Here is a 15,890-nt window from a genome sequence, read left to right as displayed (position 1 = left end):
ACTGACACATGAATAGTAAATTCTAGTAGAATGATTTGACTTTAAAGAGAAACGTTTAGGGAATTTAGGGGAAAAAAGAAACCCTAATGACTTTTAAAGGAAACAATTGGTATATCAGGGTTTTCTCAGTAGCACCATGCAGAGCAAAATAATAATAAATCAGCATTTTCCAAAAACTCAAAGGAAGTGACACCTAAGAATGAAGCTTAGGGGAGTGGTCAGAGAAGCCTTCATGGGCTGGAACCTGCAGAGCTTCTTAGGCTGTGATGAGAAACTTGAATTTCATCCCAAGAGCAATGGTAAGCCACTGAAGGGTGTGTTCTGATGTCATGACTAACTTTAAGGGTCTCTCTAAAGATTGGAGTACAGGGAGGCAGGAGTGAAAGCACAGAGATCTTCCAGGAGAGTATTACAGAGCCTGCAAACCCACTCTTGTGTAGGGATGGAGGGGTAGAGAGTTATGCATAGGTGAATTATGGAGTTAGAGTGGACAGGACACCTGGATGCATTGGGTGTGACAGCTGAAGGAAAGCAAAGACCGCAGCCAGATGCTTGGCTTGAGCCATTGAGTGAACCTTGTTGCCATTTACTGAGATGGGCAGCACAGGGGCAGCCATCTTGGAAGGACACTATTTCCAAATGGGCAGTGAGCAGGAGGGGCTGCTGGACCTCAAATGGCAGGTGGTAAGGGGAAAAGAAAGTCCTAGAAAATAGGGTCCTAATGAAGTAGGATAGAATCCAGAATTCAGAGGACAGGTAAGCAAGGGGTTTGTTCATTAGAGACAATTGCTGCTCACTACAAGTGGCAACAGGGGGCGCTATTCTTTGCATGGCTGGAAATACATCTGATGAACCCTGAAAAGACAGATGCACCAGAGGCATCTGCACTGGGCAGGTGTATCATAGAGAAGCAGGTTTGGGGGAATGCAATCAGACATTCCAGGTGGAACTGTGTCCAAGTTTGGGACAGAAAAAGTTCCCAGGAGTGTTTGTCAGATCAGATGAGTCCTATTTGCTGTTTAAGCCAAAGGTGTGTGTTTCCCAGAGTCTCTGAACGTGCTGTGTTCAGACTGCGTCTTTGATGATTCCAATCAGAACCTGACCCACATCCTATCTCTTCTGTCTTTTTGCTAACGACATCCTCCCTGTCTTGGCAGCTGTAAAGGACCAGGCCAGGATGTGGATGTGTCCAGAGCACACTCTGACCCCCAGGGGAGGCGGCGCCGGCCCAACCGGGGGCCACAAGGAAGTCGGGTGTTTTACAACAGCGAGTACGGGGAGCTTTCGCAGCCATGCGAGGAGGGTGACTGCTCCCCTTCTGCCAGTGGGCCCTTCTTCACAGATGATGGCTACTAAGGCAACACAGGGCAAGGCTCTCTGACCCTGGGCTCCAACAACTGGGGCAGGGAGCTTCCCTGGCTGGGCAAGCAGAGGGCTGGAGACCCAGACTGAGGATCCATCTTCTGTAGTTCCAGTCCTGGACGAGTCTCCTCTTCCTTCTCTACCTAGCTCAGAAGAGCAAGACTCCAGGCTCAAAGGTTCCCCTGAACTCTGTCACCAATATTTGTCCCAGGTCATCTGTCAGGCACCCTTGTCTCCCTCAGATTCAAATACAGTTTAGCTCAATGTCCACAGGTGCTGGTGCTTAAGCTAGGCACTCCCATGGAGACGGGCTTTTGATTACCTCCTTTTGTTAAAGTTGGAGTGTAACACCGTTTTCTGATAAAGAATGAATATATCTGAGGGTCACACAGAGGTAGAGTTAGCCTTGAGCCAGCATCTCCCAGCCCCCACAAACACTGTCACATCCATGTGCAGCCTTCCATTCCCATCAAGAAAAACTTTCTTCACCTGTCTCTCAAAGATTGAGGAGAGAGCGCCATGTTTTCATCACAAAGTGACAAAGGAGGAATGGGGGGTGGGTTTTATCCTGAGATGGACCAACAACTAACTAATTATGGGACAGCCATCTGTACACGATGACCCGATTATAAAGAGTAAAAAGCAGGATGCCCAGCCCTGAGTGTTGAGAAGAAACATTCAACCAAACATATTTTTTTTTCATTAGAACTTTGGAGACTATTATAACTGCTGTGAAGCATTTTCTTTGCAAAACTTCAGTCACAGGGAGCCCAGGGATTGTCTTACTGAATCTAGCCAATTCTTGCTTGAACTCCAACCAAGTCAGGGGCTATCATAGCAGATGCTGCAGTCACCACCTGTCTCTCTTGAGAAGGCCCCAGCCCCTTACCATCTGGCTCAGAATCTGAAAACTCAACTGCTGTTTGGTTCTTCCCTCTGTGTCCTGGATATTCCTACCCCAGGTGCTCCCAAGATGTGAACCTCCTCATGAAAGATGAACACCATGGGTTCCACTAAGGAAAGCTTTGAGGCTGGCACAGAGAACAGCATTGTCCTGTGCCCCTCAACAATCAGTGGATGTTGTTGTGGCCCTGGGAGGACCCTGCCATCTGCCTTTCCTTTGACACCTGGGCAGGTCAAACCTTTGCCCCTAAGGGAGCAGCTGAGAGACCCTTGAAGGCTGGAGCCACTCTTCCCAGACCCCTGTTCCAGCTTACAGTGCCCACTCCACCCCCACCAAGAGAAAGACCCTCATCTTGGTTAATACCATGGAAATCAACCCTCCCAGCTACTCCCCGAGCACCATCCCAACACGACGCTTGCAGGACAGGCGGCCATGCAGCGAGCAGGGGCTTGCTCAGCAGACCCTCCCTACAGAGTGTATTTTTACTTTATGATAGGTTTGTTGAATGCATGTATGACTGTAGTCCTCATTGTTCCCCCATGGACCTCCTTCCTCTTCATGTTACCTGACTGTGGGTCTTGGGTCCCTCTAGCTTACCCAGTGGAAGTTCAGATACTGTTCTTTCTCAGGGGACCAAAGCCTGCAATGTAGATGCAGCCCTCCCCCCGTGTGTCCCACCTGTTTGTGTCACCTCCTCTCCTGTCATGTAACTGCCCACACAAAATGTACTGGGGAAGAACACCTGCTATGCCCTTGTAGATTCTCTGAAAAGATCTAAAATATTTAACAAATGATAATAATAAAGTTGATGCCAGTCTTTGAATTACAATGAATGGATTCTAAGTGAAATTCCAGCCGTCTGAAATTTTGATCTTAACTCTCCCTCCAGACCAACGGGTCCTCTTAGGGCACTTGGGAAACACAGCAAGGAGGTGTGGTTTCCCAGGAATGAGCTGCTGAACTCAGTCTCCATCTGTCCCCAAGTCGACTTCCATCCCCTCAATGTGCCAGCAGATGGCGCAGGGAGGCAGCAGGATGCTGGCTCCCATCAGCAGAGAGGAGATGTGAGCTCCCAGCCCGCTACAAATGCGCTCCCCGAAAACCTACTTTATTTGTAAACTAACACAGCAGTTTGTCGCCTCCTGCTACAGCCATATGCTTCCCCCTGAGCATCGGTGACCCGTGGACTTGGGGAGCTCAGCCTAGGGTGAATCCTCTGCGTCAGCTCTTAGCGTCCGCATCCGGAATGGCCGCCCCTGCGCAAGGGACTACCCAACACACTCAAAGAAACATTTCCAGAAGGCTGCAGTACGAGCCTGAGATCACCTCTCTGGTTTAATCTTGCCTGTACTCTGAAGTCAGGGAAATGTGAGCTGGGACCCGAGGCTGAGCACTGGCTCAGGTAGATGATCCCAGCCAGGAGAACGCAGAGCGCTTAGGCTGCGGCGCCGTTGGGTCCTTCAGGAACCTGTGTGCTATGTCTGTGGAACTTTGTCAGCAGTAAGCGGCTATCTTAGGAGGCAGCAGGAGATTGGGGAATGACACAGGCCACAGGACACAATCTCAGCAAGTTTTCTAGGAGAAGATGGCCAGGCAACTGGGCCAGAGGCTCTAGAGGAAAAACCAGTGATGTCCACTGGGCGGCAGCAGCCCTGTTAGCTGGTCCCCAGCAGATGAGCGTAGCAGGACTATCAGCACGGCCCTAATGGGGCCCCTCACTCAGGAGAGCAGAAAGGACCCAGGCAAAAGGTAGAAATCCTGGTCTCTCCCTCCTCTCTGTGGTCTGCTTCCTGTCCATAGCAGTGATACCTGATGTCCCCAGCCTTGTTTTCATGGTGGGAAGAGGCCCTCCCCATAAAGGCAACTATTAGTGATGAGTTGGTTTTTTGTTGTTGTTGTCTTTGTTATTTGCTTTCACTTGTATAGAATAAATCTGAAAGTAGAAAAGATTCCACACTGAACGTTTGTGTGTGTTTGGAATGCTTGATTTTGTACTGTAATTGATAGAACTTGGACAGGATGAGACAACCGTTCCTCCCCAGGTCACCAAGCCCAAAGTCCACCCACATAGGAAGTGGCACCCTCTGCTGTTACAGCTTTCCCAGGTGGGGCTGCTCTCATATTTCTGGGCTCCTGTGGTCCTGTCTGGACTGGGCCCTTAGTGCTAAACTTTGGTGTCCCCCAAGTCCCACCCCTGCTTTCACTCCCTGGAATACCACAACTCTAAGATTCATGTATAGGAACTTAACCAGCAAGGAGTGGGGGTAACATGAAAGAAGTCACATTAGACAAAAGTGTGCTCCTTCATACCACAAAGATCTCTTGGCCCCTTTCATCTCTCAGACTCCAGACTGTGAGCAATGCCCTCCACCCAAAAAGCAGAAAGTAAGATATAAAGGCCCTTAGCACCCTCAGACAGGTTTCTAGCCCTCAGTGCTCATTGTATGGAGGAGGTAGCAAACCCAGGAAGCAGCTTCTGACATAAACACTGGCTCAATCCTCTTCCCTCTGGTGCCTGCTCTCCCAGGCCACTCCCCAGCATCCCCACATCATTCGTAAAACTGGACATTCAACCCAGATAATTGACCACAAAGTGTCCCCAAGTGATGGCCCATGCCCATGTCACTGGGACCACCCCTACAAATCTTCATATACAGATTCAAAGAACAAGAAGAACAGATCACATCTTCACTGAGAGGGGTCCTTGGTCTCCTCAGCCACCGGACAGAGCTCAGGGCTGAGTATGAAGAATGGGTGATCAGATAGGCACCTCGAGGCCAGTGATCCTGGGCATGGCACTGTCCCTCAGAACCTGTTTCTCCTCTGGTACGCATCTCACAACAGAGTTTTGGTGATAATAGTTATAAAGCCCCCAGGGACACTGGGAGTGACTACACCACAGAGGAAGCTCCTGCCCCCACCAAGTCAAAACCATAGTGATATCCTGACCTCCCCCTGTCATCATATCACCATGTCCCACTCATCTGCAAAGGGCTGAATATTTGTGTACCTCCAACATTCATTTGTTGAGCCCCTAATGTCAGATGATGTATTAGGAGGTGGGGCATCGGGGAGATAATAAAGTCATAATGATAGAGACCTCATGAATGGAATTAGTGCCCTTATCAGAAAAAGCCAGTAAACCCCTTCACCCTGTTCCACCTTAAAGAGTGAGAAGTCAGCTTTCCACAAATCAGGAAATGAGCCCACATCAGAAACTGGATCGATCTACTGGTGCCTTAATTTTGTATTTCTCAGCTTCCAGAACTGTGAAAAATAAATGTGTTGTTCAAACCAAATCTAGAGTCATTTGTTAATAGCAAATCCAAATAAATCACCTTCCTCTTTTCCATCCATTCACAGCAGAATGAACAGGGTGCTTCTGGGGAGCAGCAAGTTGAGTGGGACTCTGGTCCAGAGGCTGGGATGGGACCTTACAGGTCTAATCCACTGATTCCCACCCCTCACCTGGCAGGCCTGCAGGTCTGGTGAACAGAGGCATCACAGAGCACTGGTCAGTGGGGGAGCTGCCAGTCCCATGAGGGAAGTGGGCATGAAATGAGCTGAACACCTATTCAGGACCTGTTCAGGAGGCAATACATAACATATGTAACTTGTATGTCCTCTGAGATGGCTTATAGATTACTATGATCCACCCCTCCCCACCCTAAGTATCTTTCCATTTAGGGAAACATTACTGGGTCCCTTTGGTCATGAACTTGATAGGGCTCCACCCTAACCCAGACAGAAGCAGGTAAGCTGGACCTGATTATATACAATGTTTCTTTGGCCACCACCATATATGGGGTCAGCATAGACTTTTAGAGCCGTGGGAACCCACTGAAACCTTATGGGAAGGCCCTGGGACAGCAGCATGGCTCATTTCCCTAAGCCTGAATCAGCATCTAAAGTTTGTCATTGCCAGCTTCCAGCTTTTCACCCAAGAGGACAGCTAACTAAAAAACAAGAGCCGAGAGGCAGCTGAGAAAAGCAAGGTCCTGCTGATATCATTTGAGCCTCCATCAAGCTTTGCCTGAAGACAGTCCTTGGAATTTCAGTCTTTGCTTTAGCCATGTGCATCAGTTTTTCTGCCACTTTCACTGATGCTGCGCCTGCACAGCAAGAACCATGTTGACCTTATCTTTTCACCCTCTCTACTACAGGGTCCTTCCTGCAGGGAGGAGAGCTCTGGAAAAGGAAGGGACAAAAGGAAGTACTTGAGAGAACCAAATCAATATTGACCAAGATGGAGCCATCCACAGAAGTAAGAACAGTATGCACTGGTGACACTGCCCAGAGTCCCACAGCCCAGATGGCTATGCTATGAGGAAGAAGGAAGGAGGCTGAGAAGGGAGTACTGGCCCTTAGGAATTAATGGGGTGACCCCTGAGCAGGACACCACACCTTTGTGAGCCTAGTAGGTGACCTAGGGAATCATGGTTTCACCCGATCTAACTTGTCTTCTTCAAGCCACTGAGTGCCTGAGGGGATGGCTCATCTCAGCTTCCAGCAGAGCCCCATATGTGCCCACCTGTCCTTGTGGTGACTATTCAGGGCAGGAAAGAGAGAGGGATCTGTTCCTTGGCCAGTGCTATGGCCCTGGCTCTGGAGGATTTCCCTAGGAAAGGATAAGATGGCTATATTGGCCAGGCACCTTCAAGAGCAGGCTATAGCCATGAGCCTCTATTGTCCCCTGAGGAGGGCCTGGAATCTTGGGAGGGAGCAGGGTACTAGCAGAACCCTCCCAGGGCTGTCCATCCATTCAACCTCCCACTGAGAAAGGAACTCAGAAAGAAAAAGGAAGGCCCCCTTCCGTGCTTGTGTGTGCATTGGATTTAGAGAGAGAGGGGAAAAAAAACACACATTTCATACATGAACAGCATTGCAAATACTTCCAACAGTACGAAATTATTGCACCATGAAGGGCTGACCTAACTAGTCCTCAAGCTAACTGGCCACAGCAAGGCTACAGAACAGTGAGTTATGACAGAAGACCGGCATCAAGGACGCCCTGAGACAGCTCTCATGCACATTAACCAAGATGCATGGTTTAAGCCGGGCACAGTGGCACACACCTGTAATCCCAGTGGCTGAGGCAGGAGGATCAGGGATTCAAAGCCAGCCTCAGCAACAGTGAGGTGCTAAGCAACTCAGTGAGACCCTGTCTCCAAGTAAATACAAAATAGGGCAGGGATGTGGCTCCATGGTTGAGTGCCCCTGAATTCAATCCCTGGTGCAAAAAAAAAAAAAAAACATGGTTTGAAGGGCCAGAAGGCTGCCCAGAACTGCTGCATTCCTCACTGAGAGATAGAATTGGAGTCCACAGTCTGCTCCAGTTTGCTTAACCATTTCTGTAGACCAGGTATCAGAGAAGGCTCCCAGGTGGCAAGTCTCAGAAATTGAGGTGCTGGTTTGACAAAAAGGGAAAGAGAAGAGTAAGAGGCCTAGAGCCTCCAGGGACTCTTATGGTGTTAGGGAGCTTCTGCAAGATGGCCCACTCTGCATGTCTGAGCTTCATCTCCACACACCCATGGCAGCCACATTTTAGGCCCAAAGTGGTTATACATGGGATGGAGGGACCTTGGGCTGGGCCATGCTGGCCCTAGACCAGGCTGGGATAGGAATCCAAGCATGGAGTACTTGGGCATGCAGGGATGGGGGTGTCTTTGGACACAAGGAAAGGGATCAAACAAATCCACTACAGTTGGCCAAGGATATGTCCTGAGAACTTGCTTGCTTTGTTGCCTGAGTTACAACACTTGTGTCTCCCCAGGGTACAGCATCCCATTAGTTGAGCACCAGGCTTGGAGGCCTTCATGGTCCTTCCATAGTCCCAAATTTGATGTTTGGCCCATATCCAGGGCTGCTGAAGTCATTTACCTCCAGCACTTCCTGATTCCCAGAGGATAAGGTGAGGTGCAAATGTTTATTTTGGCCCAAAGGATGTCCTGCAAACATTTCCTGGGACAGGCTGACCATGTCATCAAGAGAAGGTGCCAAGTATTTTCTGTGTCCCAGTCAGCCCTCTGCCAGCAGGAGACAGGCATTCAGGAACAGTGGGGAAGGCCCAGCCTGGATGCTGACAACCATAGCCCATCCCTGCACCTTCTCTCTCTCTCTCTCTGCACCCTCTCAGGCAGACTCTGGAACCCATACTGGAGACCCTCAACTGGCCTGGCCTCCAAGGAAACAATGCAGAAATTAGAGGGTGGGTCATGCCCGAAAATCCATCCAGGCTTCAATTTATGGAGCCTTTTGATATTACTTTATATGGGAAAAAGAGTCTTGGAATTGTGATTAATTATTCTGAGATAAGGAAATTCTTCTGGATTATCCAAGCCAGCCAAATGCAATCACATGTAACCCTATTAGAGGGGAGGCAGAGAGATTCTCTCTCTCTCTCTCTCTCTCTCTCTCTCTCTCTCACACACACACACACACACACACACACACACACACACATTTTCATACAAGAAAGAGGTGGTGTGACCCTGAGTCAGAGACTCAAGTGATGTGGCCACAAGTCAAAAAATGCTGGCAGCCACAAGAAGCTGAAAGAGGCCAGAAATGCATTCGCCCACAGATTCTGGAGAGAATGCAGCCCTGCCAATACCTTGCTGTGCCCCAGTGAGATGGGATTTCTAGTATCCAGAACTGTGAGCAAATAAAAGTGGTGTTGTTTTTAGACACCAGGTAGGCAGCAATTGGTTATAGCAGTTAATTAGGAAATGAATTTGGAGGCCTCTCCTGGCCCCACCATAGAGGCAGACCCCAGCAGTTCCCACTGCCCACTGCCATGGATGGTTTCACAAGGGAGCCAGTGTGGGGTAAAGGGTTGTACCAGCCTGGGACAAGTCTTGGTCTTGACCTTTACAACTTGGGAGATGGGAGCAGCTTCCTCAGTGGTGAAACAGGGACAAGATGGCATACTTTGATGAGTGGCTGGGGGAACTGGAAATCTTGGAGGCATGAGAAAGAGGTCTGTGGTCACACCACAGGCTCATGGGAATCCAGGAACAGATCCACTCAAACCACTATGAGCCAGAAATGTAAAGGGTTGAGGTTTTTGTTGCAGTGCTGAAGATCAAACATAGAGCCTCCTAGGTCATGAGAAGCAAATGCTTCCCCACTGAGCTATACTCCAAGCCAAGGAAGTTTTAAAGACAAAGACTGCCAAAAAGGAGGTGCATATTTTATAAGGATGTTGTATTCAGAATATAACAAGAACTCTTACAACACAGAATAAAAAAGACTAAAAAAAATTGGTAAAAGGACTGCTAAAAAAAATTGGTAAAAGGACTGCATAGATATTTCTCCAAAGAATAAAAGCAAAAAGCATATGAAAAGATGATGAATATCATTAGTAATTAGAAAAGTGCAAATAAAAACCACAATAATTACTACCTCACACCTTCTAGGATGGCAGTAATAAGAAAAATAATAAAACAAAATAACAAAAGCTGATTAGGTTTTTTTTTTTTGTTTGTTTGTTTGTTTGTTTTGGTACCAGTGATTAAAACCCAGTGGCACTCAACCACTGAGCCACATCACCAGCCCTTTTTATTCTTTTTAAATTTAGAGACAGAGTCTCTCTACGTTGCTTAGGGTCTTACTAAGTTGCTGAGGTTGGCTTTGAACTTGTGATTCTCCTCCCTCAGACTCTGGAACTACTGGGATCACAGGTGTATACCACCGTGCCTGGTTGGAACTCTTTTTTTTTTTTTTGGTGGGGGAGTGATACTGGGGATTGAACTCAGGGGAACTCAATCACTGAGCCACATCTCCAGTCCTATTTTTATTTTATTTAGAGACAGGGTCTCACTGAGTTGCACAGCTCCTCGCCTTTGCTGAGGCTGGCTTTGAACTCATGATTTTCCGGCCTTGGCCTCCAAAGCCACTGGGATTTCAGGCATGCGCCACTGCATCCAACCAGCTTCAACTCTTATACATTGCTAGTGTGAATATAAAAATGGTGTAGATACTGTGGAAAACAGTTTTGTGGTTCCTCAGTAAGTAAAACACAGAATTACCATATGAACTAGCAATTACACTCCAGGTTATACTCAAAAAGAGGTGAAAACAGGTGTTCATACATATAGTCACATGTTACAATAGCCAAAAAGTGAAGTGAGTAAATGTCCATCAGTGGATGAATGGATAAACAAAACGTGGTATATACTTGCAATTGAATATTACTCAGCTATAAGAAGAAAATACTGATGCTGGCTACAACATTTCATAAAGTGAAAAAAAAAAAACAGACACAAAAGTAACATGTAATCCAATTTATCTGAAGTATCCAGAATTGACAAATACATGAGACAGAACATAGATTAATGGTTGCCAGGATCTGCAGGGGGAGGCAGGAATTGGGAGGCTAATATATATGAGGTTTCCTTTTGGGGTATTTACTTTGAAATGGCTAATTTTCTGTTGTATTAATTTCAAATTTTATATATATTATCTAAATACATTTTTAAAAATAATTTTAGTTGTAGATGGATTCAATACCTTCATTTTATTTATTTACTTTTATGTGGTGCCAAGGATCGAACCCAGTACCTGGCACATGGTAGGCAAGCACTCTACCACTGAGCTAAAACCCCAGCCCCCAAGTGAAATATATATTATATAATATATACTTTATATAAAGCATGCATATAAAAATACATAAATGAATAAATATATAATATATATGTGTGTGTGTCTGTGTATGTGTGTGTGTGTGTGTGTGTGTGTATACACACATACAGGCAGTACTTAGGATTGAACCTAAAGTCATTTTATTCCTGAGTCACATCCTCAGCTCTTTTTATTTTTTATTTTGAGACAGGTTCTCACTAAGTTGCTAAGGCTAGCCTCAACCTTGCCATCCTCCTGACTGGGACTCCCAAGTAGCTAAGATTATAGGAGTGTACCACTGTTCCTGGCATCAACAATAAATTTTAAAACTTCATTATATAAACAAAGAGCAACAACCAAGAAAGCCCAATCACTTTGGGGAGGTGGGAGAAAGAATAGGAGGCTTGGTAATGCTGAGAGGCAAAACCAAAAAAATATATTGCAGGCCATTTGCAAGGTGAGAGCAGGAAAACATCTGATCCATTGTCAGTTCCACAGGGAGGAGCAGTTGAAGGCCCAGGTCCCCTCCTCATCCTATACAGACAAGTGGTCACCTCCCCCAGCTTGCCTGGAGTCTGAGGTTGACACCCTGAGAAAATGGGGACAAACACAACTCAGGAGGAAGCAAAGGGAATTCCTGGGTGGGGGAAGTGCCCAGGATCCCCTCACCAGGGACTTGATAGAGGTGTCTCCTTAAAATTCTATACTTGGTAGAGGGCCCTAGGGAAGCATTTTGGTCCAGTTCAGGAAGAATCAGCAAAAAGCTGCAGATACAACTTAGCAAATGCAAGGACAAAGCACTTATGTTTAACATCAGAAAAAAATACTGGTTTACAAATAAGAAAATAATTTTGAAACTTTAACCTAATTAAATATTTCTTTTTGTCCTTCTTTTTTCTCAAATGGATGCAATATGTATAGGGGTGTCTGGCCTGAGCATCAGAGGCAAGGAGAAAGTCAACTGGTGACACAGTGATGGTAGTTTGGCTGTTTCGGTGAGGAAGTCAAATCTCTATGTGTTCTGCCTGGCTCTGGAATTCCTGATCAACTCTTTGACCATCTCCTCTGGCTGGTCTTTGACCCTTATTTTATGAATACAAGAGTCCTAAGAAAGTCAGATAAACTAGGAAAAGCAATCTTTTCACATTAAAGTTGATGTTGAGTTTCAGATGCCTGTCTTTAGATTTTGTCCAGAGATACCCAAGGAATCCTGCCTAACTTCAGGCATCCCTTTGGGACCTTCAAAGGTGCAATGACAAAAAAGCAAACTTATGAGAGTATTTTGTGCCTTGAACCCACTGAGGGTTAATACAGTGGACCCAAGCTCAGAGCCTTGATTATTACCCTGAGGGGCTACTTTGCTGACCCAGTACTTGAGGGAGAGAGAAAAGAGTCAAAGGGCTAGGTGCAGTGGTACAATCTTTTTTTATATTTATTTTTGTAATTAATTATTTTAATTGGTATATATAATAGCAGAATGCATTTTGATTCATTGTACACAATTGCAGCACAACTTTTTATTTCTCTAGTTGTACACAATGGAGCATTGCACCATATATGCATTCATACATATACCTAGAGTAATGATGTCCATCTCATTCCACCATATTTCCTGCTCCCATGTCGCTCCCCTTTGCCCAATAGAAGTTCCTTCCTTTTCCCCAAGCCCACTCTCCCCGCCCCACATTAAGAATCAGCAACCACTTATCAGAGAGAACATTCAACCTTTGATTTTGGGGGACTGGCTTACTTCACTTAGGATGATATTCCCCAACTCCATCTATTTACCTGTAAGTGCCATAATTTTATTCTCTTTTAATGCTGAGTAATATTCCATTGTGTATGTATACCACAATTTCTTTATCCATTCATCCATTGAAGGGCATCTACATTGCTTCCACGGTTTAGCGATTGTGAATTTAACTGCTATAAACATTGATGTGGCTGTGTCCCTGTAGTATGCTGATTTTGAGTCCTTTGGGTATAGACTGAGGAGTGGGATAGCTGGGCCAAATGGTGTTTCCATTCCAGGTTTTCTAAGGAATCTCCATACTGCTTTCTAGATTGAATGGCATCAATTTGCAGTCCCCCCAGCAATGATGCCTTTTTACCTACATCCTCACCAACATTTATTGTTGTCTCTATTCTTGATAACTGCCATTCTGACTGGTGTGAGATGAAATCTTAGTTTTGATTTGCATTTCTCTAATTACTAGAGATGTTGAACATTTTTTCATATATTTGTTGTATATCTTCTTCTGAGAAGTGTCTGTTCAGCACCTTAGCCCATTTATTGATTGGTGTTTTTCTGTGATAAGTTTTTTGCGTTATTTATATCCTAGAGATTAGTGACTAGTACTCTATCTAATGTTTGCAAAGTAAAAATTTGCTCCCAAAACATAGGCTCTCTCTTCACCTCATTAATTATTTCTTTTGTTGAGAAGAACCTTTTCAGTTTGAGTCCACCCCATTCCTTAATTCTTGACTTTTTTTCTTGCACTTTAGGAGACTTCTTAAGGAATTCTGGGCTTAATCTGATGTGATTTGGGCCTAATTTTTCCTCTATTAGGAAAATGGTCTAATTCCTAGGTCCTTGATCCACTTTTGAGTTTTGTGCATGGTGAGAGATAGGGGTTTATTTTCATTTTGCTGCATATGGATTTCCAATTCTCCCAGCATCATTTGTTGAAGAGGCTATCTTTTCTCCAATGTATGTTTTTGGCACCTTTGTCTAGTATGAGATAACTGTATTTATGTGGTTTTTTCTTTGTGTCTTCTATTCTGTACTATTGGTCTACATGTTTATCTTGGTGCCAATACCATGCCATTTTTGTTACTATAGCTCTGTAGTATAGTTTAAGGTCTGGTATTCCTGCTTCACTCTTCTTATTAAGGATTGCTTTGGTTATTCTGGGTTTCTTATTTTTCCAAATGAATTTCATGATTGCTTTTTATTTCTATAAAGAATGATGATGGGATTTTAATTGGAATCACATTGAATCTGTTAGCGCTTTGGGTAGTATGGTCATTTTGACAGTATTAATTTTGCCTATCCAAGAGCATAGGGATCTTCCTATCTTCTAAGGTCTTCTTCAATTTTTTTCTTTAGTTTTCATTTTAAAGTTATTTCACCTCTTTTGTTGATTCTCAAGTTTTTGTTTTTGTTTTTGAGGCTGTTGTGAATGCAGTAGTATTCCTAATTTCTCCTTCAGAGTATTCATCACTGATGTATAGAAATGCATTTGACTTATGGGTATTGATTTTATATCCTGCTGCTTTGCTGAATTCATTAATTAATTCTAGAAGTTTTCTGGTAGTTTCTTGGATCCTCTAAGTATAGAATCATGTCATCAGCAAATAATGATAGTTTGAGTTCTTCTTTTCCTATTTGTATCCCTTTAATTTCTTTTGTCTAATTGATCTAGCTAGAGTTTCAAGGACTATGTTGAATAGAAGAAGTGAAAGAGGGCATCCCTGTCTTGTTCCAGTTTTTAGAGAGAATGCCTCCAATTTTTCTCCATTTAGAATGATGTTGGCCTTGGTTTAGCATAGATAATTTTTACAATGTTGAGATATGTTCTTCCTATCCCTAATTTTTCTGGTTTTTGAACATGAAAGTTTGCTGTATTTTGTCAAATGCTCTCTCTGCATCAATTGATGTAATCATGATTCTCATCTTAAGTCAATTGAGGTGATAAATTATATTTATTGATTCCTATATGTTGAACCAACTTTGCATCCCTGGAATGAACCCTGCTTGATCATGGTGCACTATTTTTTAAATATATTTTTGTATGCATTTTGCCAAAATTTTATTGAGAATTTTTGCATCAATGTTCATCAGGGATATTGGTCTGAAATTTTCTTTGCTTGATGTGTCTATGCCTGGTTTTGGTATCAGGATGATACTAGCTTCATATAATGAGTTTGGAAGGGTTCCTTCCTTTTCTATTTCATGGAATAATTTGAGGGGTATGGGTATTAATTCTTCTTTGTAGGTCTTGTAGCAGTCAGCTCTGAATCAGTCTGTTCCCAGGCTTTTTTTGGTTGGTATAGGCTTTTGATGGCATCTTCTATTTCTCTGTTTGAAATTGATCTTTTTAAATTGTGTATGTCCTCTTGACTCAGTTTGGGTTGATCATATGCCTCTAGAAATTTGTTGATGTCTTTGAGGTTTTGTTTTACTGGAGCATAAGTTTTCAAAATAGTTTCTAATTTTCTTCTGTATTTCAATAGTATCTGTCATGATATTTCCTCTTCATCAAAAATTTGAGTTTTCTCCCTCCTTGTCAATTTTATTTATTGTTTTAAAGAACCAGCTTTTGTCAATTTTTTTGGAATTATTTCTTTTGTCTCAATTTCATTGATCTCTGCCCTGATTTTAATTATTTCCTGTTTTCTACTACTTTTGGTGTTGGTTTTTCTTTTTCTAGGACTTTGAGTTATAATGTCAGGTCATTTATTTGTTGCCTTTTTCTTCTTTTAATGAATGAGCTTAATGCAGTTAACTTTCCTCTTAGCACTGTTTTCATTGTGTCCCAGAGATTTTGATAAGTTGTGTTGGAGTTCTCATTTACCTCTAAGATTTTTATTTTTTACCACCTCCTTTATGTCTTCTGTTACTCGTGTGTCATTCAATAGTGTATTGTTTATCTCCAGGTGTTGTAGTAGCTTCTCTTTTTAATTTTATCATTGATTTCTAATTTCATTCCATTATGGTCTGATAGAATGCAGGGTAATATCTCTATTTTTAAAAAAAATATTTGCTAAGACTTGCATTGTAGCATGACATATGGCCTATTTTGGAGAAGGATCCATGTGCTGCAAAGGAGTGTATTCCTCATTGATGGATGGAATATTCTATATATGTCTGTTAAGTCCAATTATTGATTGTATTATTGAGTTCCATAGTTTGTTTAGTTTTTGTTTGGAAAATCTATCTAGTGATGAGAGAAGTGTATTAAAGTCACCCAGTATTATTATGTTGTGGTCTCTTTGGTTC

At 43.9% G+C, this 15,890-nt stretch overlaps 1 protein-coding gene across 1 annotated transcript in view; it reads left to right on the top strand.

Moving 5' to 3' along the window:
* Window positions 1-3,075, top strand: part of Flt4 (fms related receptor tyrosine kinase 4) — a 44,526-nt gene extending 41,451 nt beyond the window's left edge. The window contains exon 30 of the mRNA XM_026412313.2: window positions 1,158-3,075. Coding sequence (XP_026268098.2) covers window positions 1,158-1,356 — 199 coding nt within the window. The 3' untranslated portion in view covers window positions 1,357-3,075. The remainder of the gene's footprint in view (window positions 1-1,157) is intronic.
* The last annotated feature ends 12,815 nt before the right edge of the window (window positions 3,076-15,890 follow it).

Source organism: Urocitellus parryii, chromosome 1 (assembly GCF_045843805.1).
Source record: "Urocitellus parryii isolate mUroPar1 chromosome 1, mUroPar1.hap1, whole genome shotgun sequence".
NCBI classification, from domain to species: domain Eukaryota; kingdom Metazoa; phylum Chordata; class Mammalia; order Rodentia; family Sciuridae; genus Urocitellus; species Urocitellus parryii.
The sequence above is the reverse complement of the archived record's forward strand: the minus strand, read 5'-3'. Positions and strand labels throughout refer to the sequence as shown.